This window comes from Lichenostomus cassidix, chromosome 7, assembly GCF_008360975.1.
Source record: "Lichenostomus cassidix isolate B80296 chromosome 7, HeHo_3.0, whole genome shotgun sequence".
NCBI classification, from domain to species: domain Eukaryota; kingdom Metazoa; phylum Chordata; class Aves; order Passeriformes; family Meliphagidae; genus Lichenostomus; species Lichenostomus cassidix.
In genome coordinates this window covers 14,086,732-14,102,372 of record NC_139488.1, presented here as the reverse complement: position 1 = coordinate 14,102,372, position 15,641 = coordinate 14,086,732, and the positions used below count along the sequence as shown (strand labels likewise).

Sequence of the window (15,641 nt, the reverse complement as noted above, 5' to 3'; positions counted from 1 at the left end):
TTATTCACAGCAGCAGGGTCAGAGAGCAATTGCTGTTCAGAGCACCCACACAGCGACAGAGATGCATCTTCAAACCCTCCAGTGTGCACTTGCACAGTGTGTTACTGTTACTATTCCACATAAAATTTCCTCTATCACAATATTAAACCTATTTGGTTCATTTAAAAGCAAATTTAACAAATATTAGTTTCTACACATATCCAGCCACACATTACAAATCATACAATAATCTTTGACTGACTCATAAAGTGAATTAAAGCAAGAAAACTGTCACCACCTGTGTTCAAGAAATAATCAGTATTGATACCTTGGCACACATCTTTAAGCTGCTGACATAACAAGTGGAAATGGATGTTTTATATTACGGGTTGTCTTCTGTGAACATCAGAAAACTTCTCAAATATATTTATGGAAAAATACCAGCAAAGCACATTGAAGCTACACTTTTTCCTTATTTTGAGATTGACCAAAATAAATCATTTCCAACAGTTTCAGACTCTTATCCTATACAAGTCTAACTATGTCTTTGGAATTTAACTTCCTTTCTCCACAACAAAAATAAATATAGAAAAAAACCTGAAGACTATAATAATTATAAACATTCATGTGATGAGTATTTTCAAGGGAATTATAGCTAAGAAATTCAGATTTCCTATACAGTCTGCTACTGCCTTGTAATTCTTAACAACAGTTAACAAAATTAACCTCTTGGTATTTTGTCAGGCAAAGAATAGACATTCTTTAAAATGCATTGTTCCACCAATAAAAATAAGTACATTGCAAATGGAAGGCTAGGCAAACTGAAGTTCAAATTCTATCAGAAAAACTTGCTTGGTACTGCAAACACAGGTGGAATTACTGACTAGAGGTGTGTGTGTTTTTACTCAAAATATCATTTAAATATAATTTAACTGGTTTCTGGTATGTAAGACCAGCAATACCAGGACAGAGCAAACGTCCATCTGTCCCAGTATCTTATATCAAACCACAGCCATAAGCAGATGCTCAGAGAAGAGAAGAAATAAAGGAAGCATTTATTCTGTTTTCCACTAGTACTTTTCCATTCCCCACCTGTTTTCATTTGGGACACCCTGAACTGACCGAGGTCTGTACATATTTAACAGCTCTCAAATGAAGCCTTCCATCTCCGTATGAATTAAAAAAATCTTTTAGCATTACCAATCATTTGGCAGTAAGTTTTACAGTTCTCTTAGCTATTCATTTGGTTTTCAGCCTGGTTCTTCTCAGCCTGATTAGATGCACCATATTTCTTACGTAGTAAAACTGCCATCTTGTTTCTCCAGGACCCATCTCAAGTACCTTCCTTGGAGACCAAAAAGTGCCAGCCTAGACCACCACTCTCATCTGGAAGCCATTATGTACCTTTAATCGTTGTCACCCCTTGAACCTTCTCCAGTCCCACATCATCTTCGCTAAGAACACCAGAACTGCACACAGCATTCAGGATGTGCTTAAATAACTGCTGGTTTATAGAGCATAGAAACATCTGCTTTAGTATCTATTTATGTTCTAATTATCCTTAACATAATAATCCTGACAACTGTTTAAGTGACAGATGACATTTTCCACATGATAAACCTATAATCATACACATTGGGAATGGTATAGCTACAGCTCCTGATCTTTATTCCAAGCTGATGGCATTCAAATAAGAGATCAATACATTCCACTATGCATAATTATCCCAACTCTTGGACTCACTGTCCCACTGCCTAGTCAAATCCACAAAACTGCCATGTCTGAAGTTGTGCTGTGGGAAAGAACTTATTTTATTACTCTGCTTCCACATGAAATCAATATTGCTAAATTCTAATGAAAAAAATAGTATCTGCTTTAAGCAAGACAAACATGCATATACATACAGATAATTAGAAGTTCAGTACTGAATTTCTGTGTGTGGTTTCCATAAAACAAGTAAGACCTAGAGACAAAATTTCAAAATCCTCACCTGCGTGTTTCCATCATATTTTAAATAATTAACTACTCAACAAATGAAATTGCTAAAAAAAAAGCTCTTATTTAATTTTTATTTGCATTACAGTTAAAAAAAGAAACAAACATTAATCAGGTACTCTTATTTCTGCTAAGCATTGTTTTTCAAACCTACTCTAGTTTCTACTAGCCTTGTTTAATGCACGTGTTGCAGTCAAGTGATTGCAAAGTCAAGAAATATTACATTTGACATGAAGTATTCAGAAGTATTATTTTTCCTTTAATGGAAACAATAGAAAGTTAAAAAAAGGCATCTATTTGCAATCTTTTCCCAATCATGGTAACATACAATACATTTAGGTTTACCCAAGTATATGTCAGCTGTAGAATTTACTGAATGAAGCCACAAATCTGTTTGCAGTTTGATGCTGACATGAGTTACCACCATCTATAGCCATCTAACTGTTACTCACTGGCACTACGATAATTTTGATCCCTAGCTGATCACCTCACTCCAAGTTAAATTCCACAGATGTGACAGAGCAGGCCTCTGGGAAACCCAAAACCATACAAGTGTGAAATCTTTCACTACCTTTCTTGACAGAGCTGTTTGACAAGTCTCCAAAAGGCCATGCAACAAACAGGATAGCAGGGAGAGGACTTGGACAGGAGCAATCTCATTTTGAACCATCTTCAGAATAGACAACAGATCAGCCAGGCAAAGATGTGCTATTTACACACAGATCAGACAGGCAAAGACGTGCTATTTTCACATAGAAACCCAGCAAGTTACCTTGAATTTTTTTCCTATTTACTGTTAGCAATTTATTTACAAGAATTTTCACTCCTTAGAATTACATATGCTTTTTTAAAAAAGTCATTTTTATACATTACTTTTAAGTAAGAATACTTATTCTATTTCCACTATGCTGTACTAAAGCAACACAGAAAAATATACATACAAATTTTTAAACTTTTATCAAGTGAGGGGACAGTAATATAACACGAGCATTTAATTGCTCAAACTCAGATCAGTATGTGCAAAACAGCATTATATTTAGTCGTAAGGATTTATTGCTGTTACCCTTAACTTGATCGTTCACATGTCAAATTTTGTTTTTCCAAGACTGTCTGCACTGTGCAAAGATCTGTTTCCAGGATACCTATAATTGTGCAGTACATAACATCTGTTGCTTTGCATTTTCAGAGCCTCACAAAGAATACTTTCCTATATTCACTTGAGTGTATGGAGTGACAGAATAGATATATTGTCACAGTTCAAATAAACTGACAACTACAGCAACTATTCAGTACTGAAAAGCACCCAACTAACTACCATCTGACATTGCTCAAACAGGCAAATTCAGGAAATTCAGAGTTCAGCACTGAATTCTGTTAATGAACAGACCATTTGTTTAAACTTGAAACACACAGGCAAGAAATAGCCACATGCTAGACTAGAGAACTGTGAGTTAAATCAAGTCATTGAAAAAATTGTTGTCAGTTATTTAATATATTCCTCTGACAACGAAGTAAGAAGTTGAGGAAGGAGGAAGTTGCACCAAATCTTAAACACAAGAAATAATAGTCTTTCATCAAATGCCTTACAGGTAGGCTACTAGACATCAAGGTTCACACAAAAATTCAGGCCAAGTGGTTTGGTTTTGTTTTTTTTTTTTTTAATAACACTTGGTTCCACTGTTCAAATCTGCTCTTCAGCTAAAGGGGGAAGAGTTCCTAAATGGCAAGATAAGACTTCCAAAGCTTCCTTCCTAGTGAAATACTTTGAGAAGTACCATCCACACCCTTAGTCCACAGACACAAGTATTTTTAAAACCATCTGAATGACTGAAAGGAAGACATTCTAGACACTTATTTCAAGTCAGCAGTTAAAAAGAAAAATCACAAACAACCAAAAAAATTGACAGTTAATGTCTATGAGACAGGAATCAATTTTAAAAAGGATCCTGGTAAAACACAATTCTAGTGCAGTCACAGTACTAGATGACAAAAAGGTCAGATTTTGAAAGGAAACAGCAGATACCACCACAAAACTAGCAGATGTTCCTAAAGGATCATCTGTACAAAAACATAAGCATATGTGAGAGAAATCCAACACTATCACAAAATCAGTTGGTGTCTAACATAATAGCAGTTCCTTATGGCAATATGGCAATACATGTATCAGATACTCAACACATTATGGGTTTTCGTCTGCACGTACTGTTACAACATAAGTAATAAAAACCAGGACCACTGATTTCCCTGAAAGGAAAACATTAGTTCCACAACCAACTAATGTTAAGGTACACAGACTACTCAGTTCTTCAGGTTATGTTCTCAGATTTTCAGCCACTTTAACTTTTTCATAAATTGTCTTAGTAGGATAAAATATCTTTGCAGTACTGCATAAAAACTTCCTTCTAAAGTCAGTGCATAATATAGCCAGATATAACTGGCTATATTGTGCACTGATATAACTGGCTATATAATTGAAACAACAAACAAAAAGGGATTTCTTCTATCCAATACTTATTTGTTTGGGTTTTGCATAATTGCAGCAGTATCTATTATTTACCTGCTGCTTCTGTAACACACATAGTTAATAAGACATTTACAAGGAGAGGAAAATCGTTTTCCTAAGTTTAGTTTCATTGATTCCAACAAGAGCAGATGACAGACTTTCCTGCTTTCATTTCTATTTTGCAACTGTAAAAAAAAAAAACCCATGCATTTTCCAATTAACTATGTTTAAAAGTCAAGATAAGCTGGCAACATTAGACGCAACAGAAAAGACAAAAGGGCACAGTAGAGGGATACACATTCAGGGATGATATGGTAAAATGACAATCAGTGGAAGAATACAACAGCATCTGAAACAACCCCTCTGAAAGAGGGGTTACAAATTAGTGTTTCTGAAGGACCAAAAACCAGGACAATTCAGAAAATGAGATATGAGATTTCTGCATAGATAAGGGATTTGACTGCATACTCTTTAATGATTTTAAAAGAACACTAATTTACACTGAGACAGGGACTCAGTCCTACAGCACTCTTGTGGATATGAAAATATCACTAGCATGGGCATCAAAGATTGGTTAGTATATCAACTATTTTAATATACACCTTTGGCTTCTCTCCATCATGCTACATAAGCAAGACCATCAATTGATTCTTGCACACCTTTGCCCAGAAAGCATAGTCAAGAGCTGCCAACTAGTCTGTGAATAAGAAAATTGCGGAAATTTTATAAGTTTCTTTTCAAACAACTCACATTCTACTTCTCATCCCTTTATTATCTCCTCTGACTCTCCAGTGATTCCCCTATCCTGCACCACACACACACCTCACACTACAGCATTACCCTGCATGTGTTCCTAACTGCCCAGCAGCAGCTCAGTGTCCCCTCCCTTCACTCATATCCCTCTCCACAGTACCCACAAATGCTTCCCACAACCACATGGCACTGCACCAAAACCCTCACCCTCCCAAATATCAGCTCACCCCCACCACAGCACTCTTGATTGCCCCCTGATTCCCACCTATCTCTCTTCAATCCAACCGCTCAGTGGCCAAAACCCAGCACCAACTCTGCCTGGCTTGTTCCTGGTATGCCAAGTGCCAAGTGCCAAGCACCCAGCCAGTCACCATCCTCGCTCCCCACACAGCAACAAGAGAGGAATAAAGAAAAACATTGGCTTTCTGTAACAACAGAACATGGCAAAGACAGAATTATTACGCAGTTTAACTGAAGAAAGAGAGAAAAAAACCCTAACCACAAAACCAAAACCCATCACCTCTACACAAGTCTAAAACTTGCAGAGTTTATGGCCTACAACAGCTTTAAGATACAAACCACAGTATCATCAACAAAAAGTTTTGCATTAAAAAGGGAAAGCCATGAGGAAGGGTTGCTTTCTATGAAAAAAAAAATCCTTTTATTTCAAATTCACATAGTATCAGAATCCAACTCATTAATAGTGTGAGGTGTGTGTGTGTGATACAGGCAGCACTTATTGTGTATGTAAACCTGAATACACAAATACAATTTGCAAGACCTAGCATAGAAACCTTTTTCTGGAACAAAGATTCAACTATCTGATCTCTCTCTTTGGAGGCAGAGAATTAAAGTGCATAGAAAAGGCCATATCCATATACAGAGTATGTTAGTCCCTTTCTTTGTAAGCAAAGAGGTGCATAAATGTGTAAAATACAAGGAAAAACAGAAAGCATGAAACAACGTAAGTTGTGCCACAAACACACTAACTGATCTGATAACGGAAATAAAAACACATGGGCAGTCAAGATAATATGTTTAAAAGTCCCTTGAAATAAAGAACAAATTTTAAGACTCCTTTAATCAGTGTATCCTATTTCCATAAATATTTTTCAATTTCCACAATAAACTGTAGAATAATAAATTATTTTGCAGCTTTATGCAGCATTTTTCTAAAATACATTCATTTTATGGACTTCCTGGAAAAAGATCTGAGTGTCTTGTCAGTTCAGACACCATGGGATTGTTTAAATTTGCATGCTTGCTTCCTTCAATTTACATATTGAGGCCATATATTACTGTGGCATATGAACACCTCACTTTCAGTTACATTTCATATTATTTATTTTTATGTCTCTTCCTTAAAAACAGTTTTCCTGTTTGGTCAATATATAAATCACTTAAAGAAAATATATTCTCTACGTGTCAGAATTAGAATCAAAAGCTTTGAATTTGCTCTTCTTGAAACTTCAGTAATTCACATTTTGTAACAGCCAGTTTCCATTTCCATTATTCCTGACTGACCGATAGACTGACAGATGTCTTACTTTAGAGATCCCAAACAGACTATTGGTATCTATTTCAGCCACATCTGTTCCTAAATAGCCTTGGCAACAGGCCACTATGCACTCAGAATTAATTTTAAGTCCTTTATTGCTGACTCTTTCACTGTTGAAATACATCAGTGAATATTTTCTCTTTATTGCTGTACTTACATAGAATATCTATAAATTTACATTTTAAAAGAATATCAACAAGAACGATAGTATGCTATAGATAAGGATAGTATAGTTAAAAAATACATTTATTTACTTCATTATGAAAATAAGTATTCTTTTTTTTTATTCATCATGAAACATTTATTCAATATTACATTAACCTCTGGATCACTCCAATATCTTATTTTCTTGTTGATTAATTAATTTAGACATTATGTTCAACTACCTATACTAAAAAAGCAAATTTGATCCAAATTATTACTATTATTATCCAAATAGTCAGTCCAGCCTGCAGGCTATCAGTCAGAGATGAACTTCATATATGATCCAGTTCAGTACACTACACACACAAGAAATTACACTTATAAAGTTTTTTTCATAATGATCAAAAACCTCCAGACTTCACATACTGGTAAAGCACTGAGTGCCAGTTTTGTTACACTTCCACCTAACAGAAATCTGCTGATGACCAAACTGCTATTATTGGTCATCAGCAAACTCTGTGGCAATCTTTAAAAACATGCTGGAGGCTTTGAAAAAAAATATCAGAATTAAAGTCTTTATTTAACAACAAAAAAAGCCATATGCATAAAGAGGATACAAATGATCTTCTGGGAATTTGTAAAAATCCCATGTAATATTCATTTAGGATAGCTTTCTCTGGTATAGTTTTGAAGCAGCACTCAAAAATGAGAATCTTGAGAGCTCAGGGCTGGATTCTTAACAGAGAGAGAAGTCTTGCCTTTTTCTTCATTTCCATGATTATATTTATAGGAATAAATATAATAGGAATGCCGGACAGAAAGAAGATAGAGAAAAAACTAGCAATTACTGACTGTGAGCTCTGCTTCTCATTGGGGCACCCACTGCACTGTTAAATGTGAGCAACCAGGTATGGGCCAGAGGGTTTCTGCCTCCAGTGAGCAGAAAAAGCTCCGATGAGCTGCACTCCCAGGCTGTAGTTGCAGCATTTCGAAGGAGCCAGCTGAGCCATGCCTCACACTTGTCCACATTCCCACTTGACACACTCACTCCCCCTGGCTCTACATCCAGTTGCCTGCCTAAGCCTCACTTCTGCCAAAAGCTTTGTTAGAATAAGGAACACACAAAATTCATAATGGGTCATGCCTATTTAAGAGGGAAGAACTTTGCTGTAGAGTGAACAACAAAGGAAGCCATCAAAAATCCTCAGCAAGCATGGGCAGCCAAAAACTTTTGGAGGCAGAAGCTGCAGAAATCCTGAACATGGTAAAGAAGGAAATCCTCCTGATAATCAGGCTGCCTAGAGCAGAACAACACATACGTCACTGAGACACGACTGGGCCCAGGCACAGCAGATGTCACCTGCCTGGGAACTTCGAGCTGGAGCTTTGAGTTCTAGTAGAATCTGGAGGAGCCAAGGCTGCACAAAGCACCATGTGTAAGAACAAACAATCAGAACCGCAGAGCTGTGGATAACAAATGATTACTTCAGCAAGACAAGAATACATTTGGAGAACTATGGGGGGTGGGAGGTTAAGAAAAAGGGAAGAAAAAGCAACTACCTTTGAATTCTCTGGTTTTGACAGACTGTAGCAATTGCCATAGAAGAAAGACCTTTTCCTAAAATAGGAAGAATTACTACATACAAGTCCAAGCAAGAGACATTTAGTGCCACTTGCAAAGCATGAAGACCTGGCTTGACCTCTGAGAGCCTCAGGCAAACTACATTATGAAGCTTTTGGGTTGCAGAAAGCATGCATAAGCCAAATCCCAGTGGAAAGACTTGTCCAGAGAGCCGTTAGCCATCTCTGAACACTGCACTGCTGTACTTATTTACGAATGAGACCATGACACAGATGGCTCCTCCCAGCACCAGAACAGAGCACCCCAGGGTAAGTGCTACTGGGAGCCAAGAATGAGGGAGAGAAAAAACACTCAAGCTCCAGAATCTGTGTTTGACTCAGCAGTTAAACTGCAGCCTCTCAAAAATGAAACTATTCAGCAGCTCAACATTATATAGTATGAAGCCGAATTGTCAGAGAAAGAAGTTTCAGCATCTATTTAATGCACGTGCAGTAGAAGCCCCAGTCCTGATACAATTGGCAGCAGCTTGTAAATGCTGCTTTCTGTAAGACTCCTGAAGTCCTGCCATCTGCTATAGGTCTGACTTTAGGCACTGCATACTTCATTACATTTCAGGACCTAAGTTTCTGCTGTCTGTATGAGTAACCTAAAGATGGAAAAATCTTACACAAAGTAGCAACTTAAGGAGATTAATTTTTCCTAAGAAAACACACAAACAAGCCAAACAAAACAAAAAAAGCCAAACACACACACACCCCCAAAAATCCCAAACCACAGAATATACTCCCCATCTCTGGAAGCATGGAGCAATATATACCAAAATTTCTTTTTTCTGTCTGCACCTTAAAATGCTTCACTGATGACTATTCCAAGGCAATCACAGACCCTAGTTCCTGATAAACAGCAATTCAATCTACATTAAAGGAGGCAGAACATGAAGTGGCACTCAGAGTTCTAGACACAGAACTAAATAATTAATAAATCACATTACAGATCACATACACAGACACCTGTAGTTAATTCCAAATGGGAAGGAAGAGTCCCTTCAGCACGGAGTAACAGCATTACTTAAGGCACCCAGAGTGGCTCCCCAAGAGGAAGGACTGTGCACCCACACCAGCTGCAGGGGTGGTCAGAACTCAGCAGTCCTGCTGACAAGCAGGTATTTCAGTCTGAGTGCAACACTGCACTAGCATGGTTACACTACTCAGAGGAGAGGAGTCCGTAGCAGGGCATGGCACTGGATTTGGTCAGTTTCAGTAGCTCTGGTACCCCAACATGGTCACATGAAATGAACCACAACGACCTCGTCTGTGAGCACCTGACCATTTCTTTGCTTCTCTCAATGCTGACTTTATGGCTAGGAGATCTTACCTATATGAACTTTTAAGTTCTGTCCAATACATTTCTAAAATAAACCTGGTATTTTAAGCCGGGACAAGCTAACCATGCCAACCTAGAAAGCAAACACGCTGCCTGGAAAGTGCATTCCTGAATACAACTTTGATTTCTCCTTCATGTAAACACTGGGACATCACTGAAATAAACAAGCACCTTTAGGAGTGTGCATGCAGTTTTAAAACTATGTATATGTTTACACAGTTTCTAGGAGAAAAAGATTTATTTGGATACACTCAAGGAGCATTCCTTTGCTTCTAGAACTTTTGTGTATAATTCGTTTCACTTGAACAAATCCTTTAACCACACTTCCTCAGCGTGTTGCAGTGTGAACACCACAGAGCAATGACAACCCACAACAGAAGCTTCATCACCAAACTCAGGCGCATCCCGCAAAAGCATACTCTGCTCTCTGTGCTCTAGTTCATGTACCTGCCAGAGAGTATAAGCCGGGAAAAGTTGATGCCGCAGAAACAAAATCAAATCCTCTTACTGCTCTGCCTGGGGATAAGAAGTCAGAAAAACATCCTCTCTACCTTCTGTCCCTTTCGTACGACCCACCAAGAACACGAGGTTCTTGCCAGAGAGAGTTGGTTCAGGTACAAGACACTCAATGCGTTATGGACAATTTCTTTTCCTTTTCGGGCAGCAAAGTAACCTCGAAGGGAACACACGTGCCTGACAGCAGTGCCTTTCAGCACCAGACTGTAATCCCGCTTTAAGGCGTCTGCCCCGCGCTGTCCGGAGCGCCCCGGCCGCCTGTCCCCAGCTCGCCCGCTCCCGGCGGCAGCGGCTCCGCTGGCCCGGCCCGGGGCGGATAGCCCTGCCCCGCCCAGCCCCGTCCCACCTGTGGGGCTCTCGGGCAGGATGGGGCTCCAGCGGAGCCGCCGGGCGCTCAGCACCACGTCGCAGCTCCTCTTCCCGATCTCGAAGATGCCCCTGAGGAGCGCCTCGTCCCCCGCCCGGGCCGGCGGGGCCGCGGCCAGCGGGGCCACCCTCCGCCGCCGCTCCTGGGGCGCGGCCCGGGCGCGGCCGTGCGGGCGGGGTTGCGGGGCCGCGGCGTCCGGCATGGCGGCGGCACCCCTCACCGGCCCGCCGCGCCGCGTCCCGCCGGGCCGAGCAGCGCCCGCCCCGCCCCGCAGGCGGAGCCGCGGCCCCGGGGGCCGGCGGGAGGGCGACGGTCCCGTCCCGGGCCGGCGGCGGCAGACGCGTCCTCGGTCGGCACCGCTGGTGCCCTCGGCGGGAGAGCTCGGCCCTCAGGGCGGCACCGCCCGAGCCCACGGCAGGAGCGCTGCCCATGGGAGCAGCGAGAGAGCTGCGGCGTCTCCGCGCTCTGCTCTCCTTGGTACTTCTCCAAGGAAGGAACGCTCCCGCTACAGAAATTAATTTTCTTTGCCAGAGTCCCACGTTTTCCACTTTTCTGTGTATCATTAACAATATTGCTGTTACTTAGCTTTAGAAAACTACGGCATGAAGTTCTAATAGCCTTTCCATACTAAGAAGGCTGAGTCTTCCACAGGTTGTGGCTATGACATAACCTTAATGTAAATACCACGTTGACATTGGTGCTGCAAAGCAGGTCATTGCCATAAACCACGGTGGAGGCATCGCAGTTACCCCTTCATTCATGAGCACTGAGCAATGCAGGGCAGGAGTACCCAGAGGGGTTGCAGTCATCCCTCACCCCCAAAGTCTGAATGCACGGGAGGAAGACCACTTTACTCCTGCTCGATAAATTGTAGGCTATACTGTGACAGCTTCACTCACAGGTGCTGTAAGATTCACTGATGACAAACACGTTAGAGCTGCAGGGTGGACTCCCATTTATAAGGTACTGCTGAGCCTGTAACGGCTAAACTTGTATATTTATAAAGTTGTATAATGTCATGGTGGCTTACTAGTGCATGAAAAGGATATTTTAAACAAGAGGTTCAGAAATTTTATCTTTAATGTTTGTAAGAAGACAAGTGCAAATGTCCTTTTGAGAAATAAAGCAATAAATTGAAAAGATTGACTTTAGCTGATAGGTGCAAGTTACAGTTCAACCCACATATTAGAATATCGAAGGCTATTCCTGTGATGTTTAGCACTGTAGAAGAGAAATGCTGTTACAGGTAAGGAAGTGTGATTGCAATCAAACCAGCCAAGAGCTCATGAAATGATACATGTTCCCAAGACTTCTTTCATAGCTGCATAAAAAAACACTACCAAGCTACTAATCATGTAGCTGAGAAGGCAGGTTTAAGACATATTTTAAAAGTCACCATGGTACAATTTTTGATACTTATTTCCACCTATGCCTTTGCCATGTTTAAAGTATATTCCAAATATTTGTTAAATATGCAACCTGTAAGTGCTTTTCAATTTGCATCGAGCCATTAATACAGCTTTTACCGAAATGTAGCCCTCCCCAGTTTGCTTTTCTGAATCACAACATGACCACATAAAGTTTTTGTTTCCTCAAAGCTGTTAGTAATTGTCTCAGGTTTTGGGGTTATTTTTGTCCCTTAGATCTTCTTTGTTGGGATATAAATATCTCAACTGCAGAGTAATCAGATAGAATAACGTATAAATAATTTATATGATGTGTAGACTGTGGAAGTTTTGTGCACAATATCTTTAAGCAAAAAAAAAAAATAGTGAGTGACAAGGCAGGAAAAACTGTAAGCCAAACAAACAAACCTGCCTTAACATTTATCATTCTGGTACAGCAGTTGATTAACCAATTCAACTTGTGCCTATTAGTTGGTGTCATGTGTTTGTGCTGATGTCATTCAAAAGGAAATCTAAATCCTTAACTAGGAGATAAAGCATTACGTGAAGCTAGGTATAGTCAAATCACTTTTGAGGCTATATGCCCTGTAAAGTCCCCTGCAGTCATTTTTATTTGTTTCTGGAACAATTTATTAGCCTATACTACGTAGCATATATTATATATTGTCACCATATAATTTCTCATAAGGTACAGGAAATGATAAGCTGATAACTGGCTTAGAACCATAAAATAGTACTGTTTTCATTACCACCAGTAGAAAACTATTGCAGTTCTAAGAGACTTGTAATATCCTTCAAATTATGTAATTAAAACTTCTAACACCCTCTTATAGACATTACTTGAAAAGTCTATTAAAACTGCAACAGTTAAGGTACTAAATGTATTAGATAAAAACATAAAATAGTAAGAGAAATGTATATAGTCATAAAAAACACAGGAAAAACCTACAAGTCTGTTCACTGTGTCTTGCTACTGTTCACAAATCCTCACTCCTCACAATTCTTTGTAAATCTGAGACAGACACCTTTTTCTGGGGGAAAATGTTCTAAGCAAGTCTACTCTAACAGACTTATTTTTTTTTTTAGTTATCACAACCTTCAGATTTGCACATTGAATTTGGAAATGCATGTAATAGTCCCACAATATAATTTTATCATTTTTCTAGACTATGTCTGGAACTCTCACACATAGAACTCCCTTGTGCTTTCTTTTAAGTAAATGGTTGTGTGCATCGATGATCTAATGTAGCATCTTCTGTGATGTTCTTATATCAGAGAAATAAAAAGAAAATGCAAGGCAGTCAGTAGGAATTGTATAGTAGGCATTCAAGCAGCATGGAGCACTGAGCCTACATGTAACAGTCTTCATTTCTTCTCCATCTTTGATTGTAGCCTATTTTGGAAGTGGAACATTTCAGTACCTGCAACAGCAGAATGATCAAGGGACTTCTAGAAGTACAGTGTGCTGCATGAGGAAATGGGATGGTGTAGAAGACATTGTAGGTCAGCCAAAGCAGCTGAAGGGTGTTTTACTTTCCTGGTCTCTCACATGCATTTTGATTCCAGTACCTGACAGGAGCTTACAAAATGATGGAGGGAGACTCTTTTAGAGAGCATGTTGTGACAGACAAGGGGGAATGGTTTCCAATTGAGAGTAGGTTCAGAGTCGGTATTAGGAGAAAGTTCTTTACTGTGAGGGTGGTGAGGCACTTGAACAGGCGGCTGAGACAAGTTGTGAATTCCCCATTCCAGGAAGTGTTTAGGGCCAGATTGGATGGACCTCCGAGCAACCTGGTCTAGTGAAACGTGACCCTGGGCATAGCAGGGGTTTTGGTACAAGATAGTCTTTAAGGTCATTTCCAAGCCAGTCCATCCTTTGATTGAGTACCAATAGATACAAGAAAATAGAGAAGCCCTGTTCACCTCTTAGTAAGTTGAAGAACATTTTATATAATAAACCTTCAAATTAGATTTTGCATCTCTTCCAACAGTTTCCAGAGAGGTTGTGGAGCTGCCTTAGAAATGGTCTTAACGTTTTTATTTGATTGGGTGTTTTTAGACAAAAATCTCAAATAAAGTCAGAACCAAAAGGAGGGCAGAGGGGGAAGGAGACACACCAGAAAGGGAAGTAAAGCCATTGTCAAGATCAGCCAAAGCCAGCTGCTCCCTAAGAAACAGGGAGCCAAGGAAGATGAAAATGCCAAGGCTGGCAAGGCAGGAACTTTTCTGGCCAGGATCCACCTGGACGTACCTGAGCAAGAAAGTCTGAGGAGGGTGCTAGAATCCATCAAAAACCCAAATCATCAGCCAAGGGTATAATGATGAGACAGGTCTGGATCAGTAGGGTTCAGAGCCAGATCAGGGTTGTGGCTGAGCTGAAGATCAGCATCCTACAGCATCTGTAAATGAAAGAGTTGTAGTCCCAGACTGAGCTTGAATAGAGCTCCAGGCTCATGTGTAGGGTCGGTGAGGGGGTTGCAGAGTTTTTAAGGCTCAGTAGTGGCCTCATGGCCCTTGAAGCACAAGAGGAGGAATTCTGAAGAATAGTAGGAGCAGGCTGCTTTATAAAGGAAGTGGGGTTTAGAGTGATTACAAGTCAGATAGGATCCCATACACCTGGCCAAGGTAAACAGAACTGTGTGGAGCTGAGTTCAACAAGACCCCAGATAGCTAGACAAACCCCTTGTACCAAGGTAGGTCCAACTTCAAGCTGAAAAGCATAGTCCTCAGGTCAGGTGACAGTAGCCAGTGTCAGTGCTAGCCCAGCAGCCACCAGGGAACTTATATTAGCAAGGCAGGTCCAAGGTCAGGCAAATATATCAAGTTTGTGGGTCAGGACCTGGATATGGCACAGACATGGCTGCAATAAATGAAGGCAGGCACCATGCATACGAGCCTCTTCTAAAATATAGATCTTGTATGAGGAAGGGGAGATATCCTTTGTGGTTTCTTAGAGTTTGCTCTCAACAGAATGGACCCAGAGGAGATTTTTCCCCAGGTCAAGGTGCTGGCCTGGAGCACAGCCAGATGACCTGGGAGAGGAAAGCCTCCTCAGGTCCTAAAGAATAGGTAGTAGGAAACAAGGAGTGGTGCTCAGCTCTCCTGAACTAACAGTGCTTCTTTCTGGAAATCATCCCTTTTCTGTCTAGATGCTAAGAAGTAGCGAGAGCCTCAGAGCTCCCTTCCAGAAGAACCGTGTGAAGTAAAGAAAGAGGTAGGTACCTGTGACAGAAACAGCAACTGAGGGAAGGACTGCTAATGTGTCTACTGAAGGACAGCAAGCAGGTAAAGCTTGCTATTGAAAAATATGTCCTCCCACCTCAAGAAAAATGTCTATAAAAATGCAATGAGGTAAGTGGGTAAGAAATGGGAAGGCCAGTTTTTGATTCATGAGCAATGTGAAGTTCACGTTAAGGAACAGGACTTTAGACAAGAAGAGATGAGGAGATACTCTG

The 15,641-nt window shown here is 40.4% G+C and overlaps 1 protein-coding gene across 2 annotated transcripts in view; it reads right to left on the bottom strand.

Moving 5' to 3' along the window:
• CERKL (CERK like autophagy regulator) overlaps positions 1–11,000 on the bottom strand; it is a 52,525-nt gene extending 41,525 nt beyond the window's left edge. For both annotated transcript variants that reach the window (XM_085066318.1, XM_085066319.1), the window contains exon 1: positions 10,760–11,000. In XM_085066318.1, coding sequence (XP_084922444.1) covers positions 10,760–10,982 — 223 coding nt within the window. In that variant the 5' untranslated portion in view covers positions 10,983–11,000. The remainder of the gene's footprint in view (positions 1–10,759) is intronic.
• Between the last annotated feature and the right edge of the window lie 4,641 nt (positions 11,001–15,641).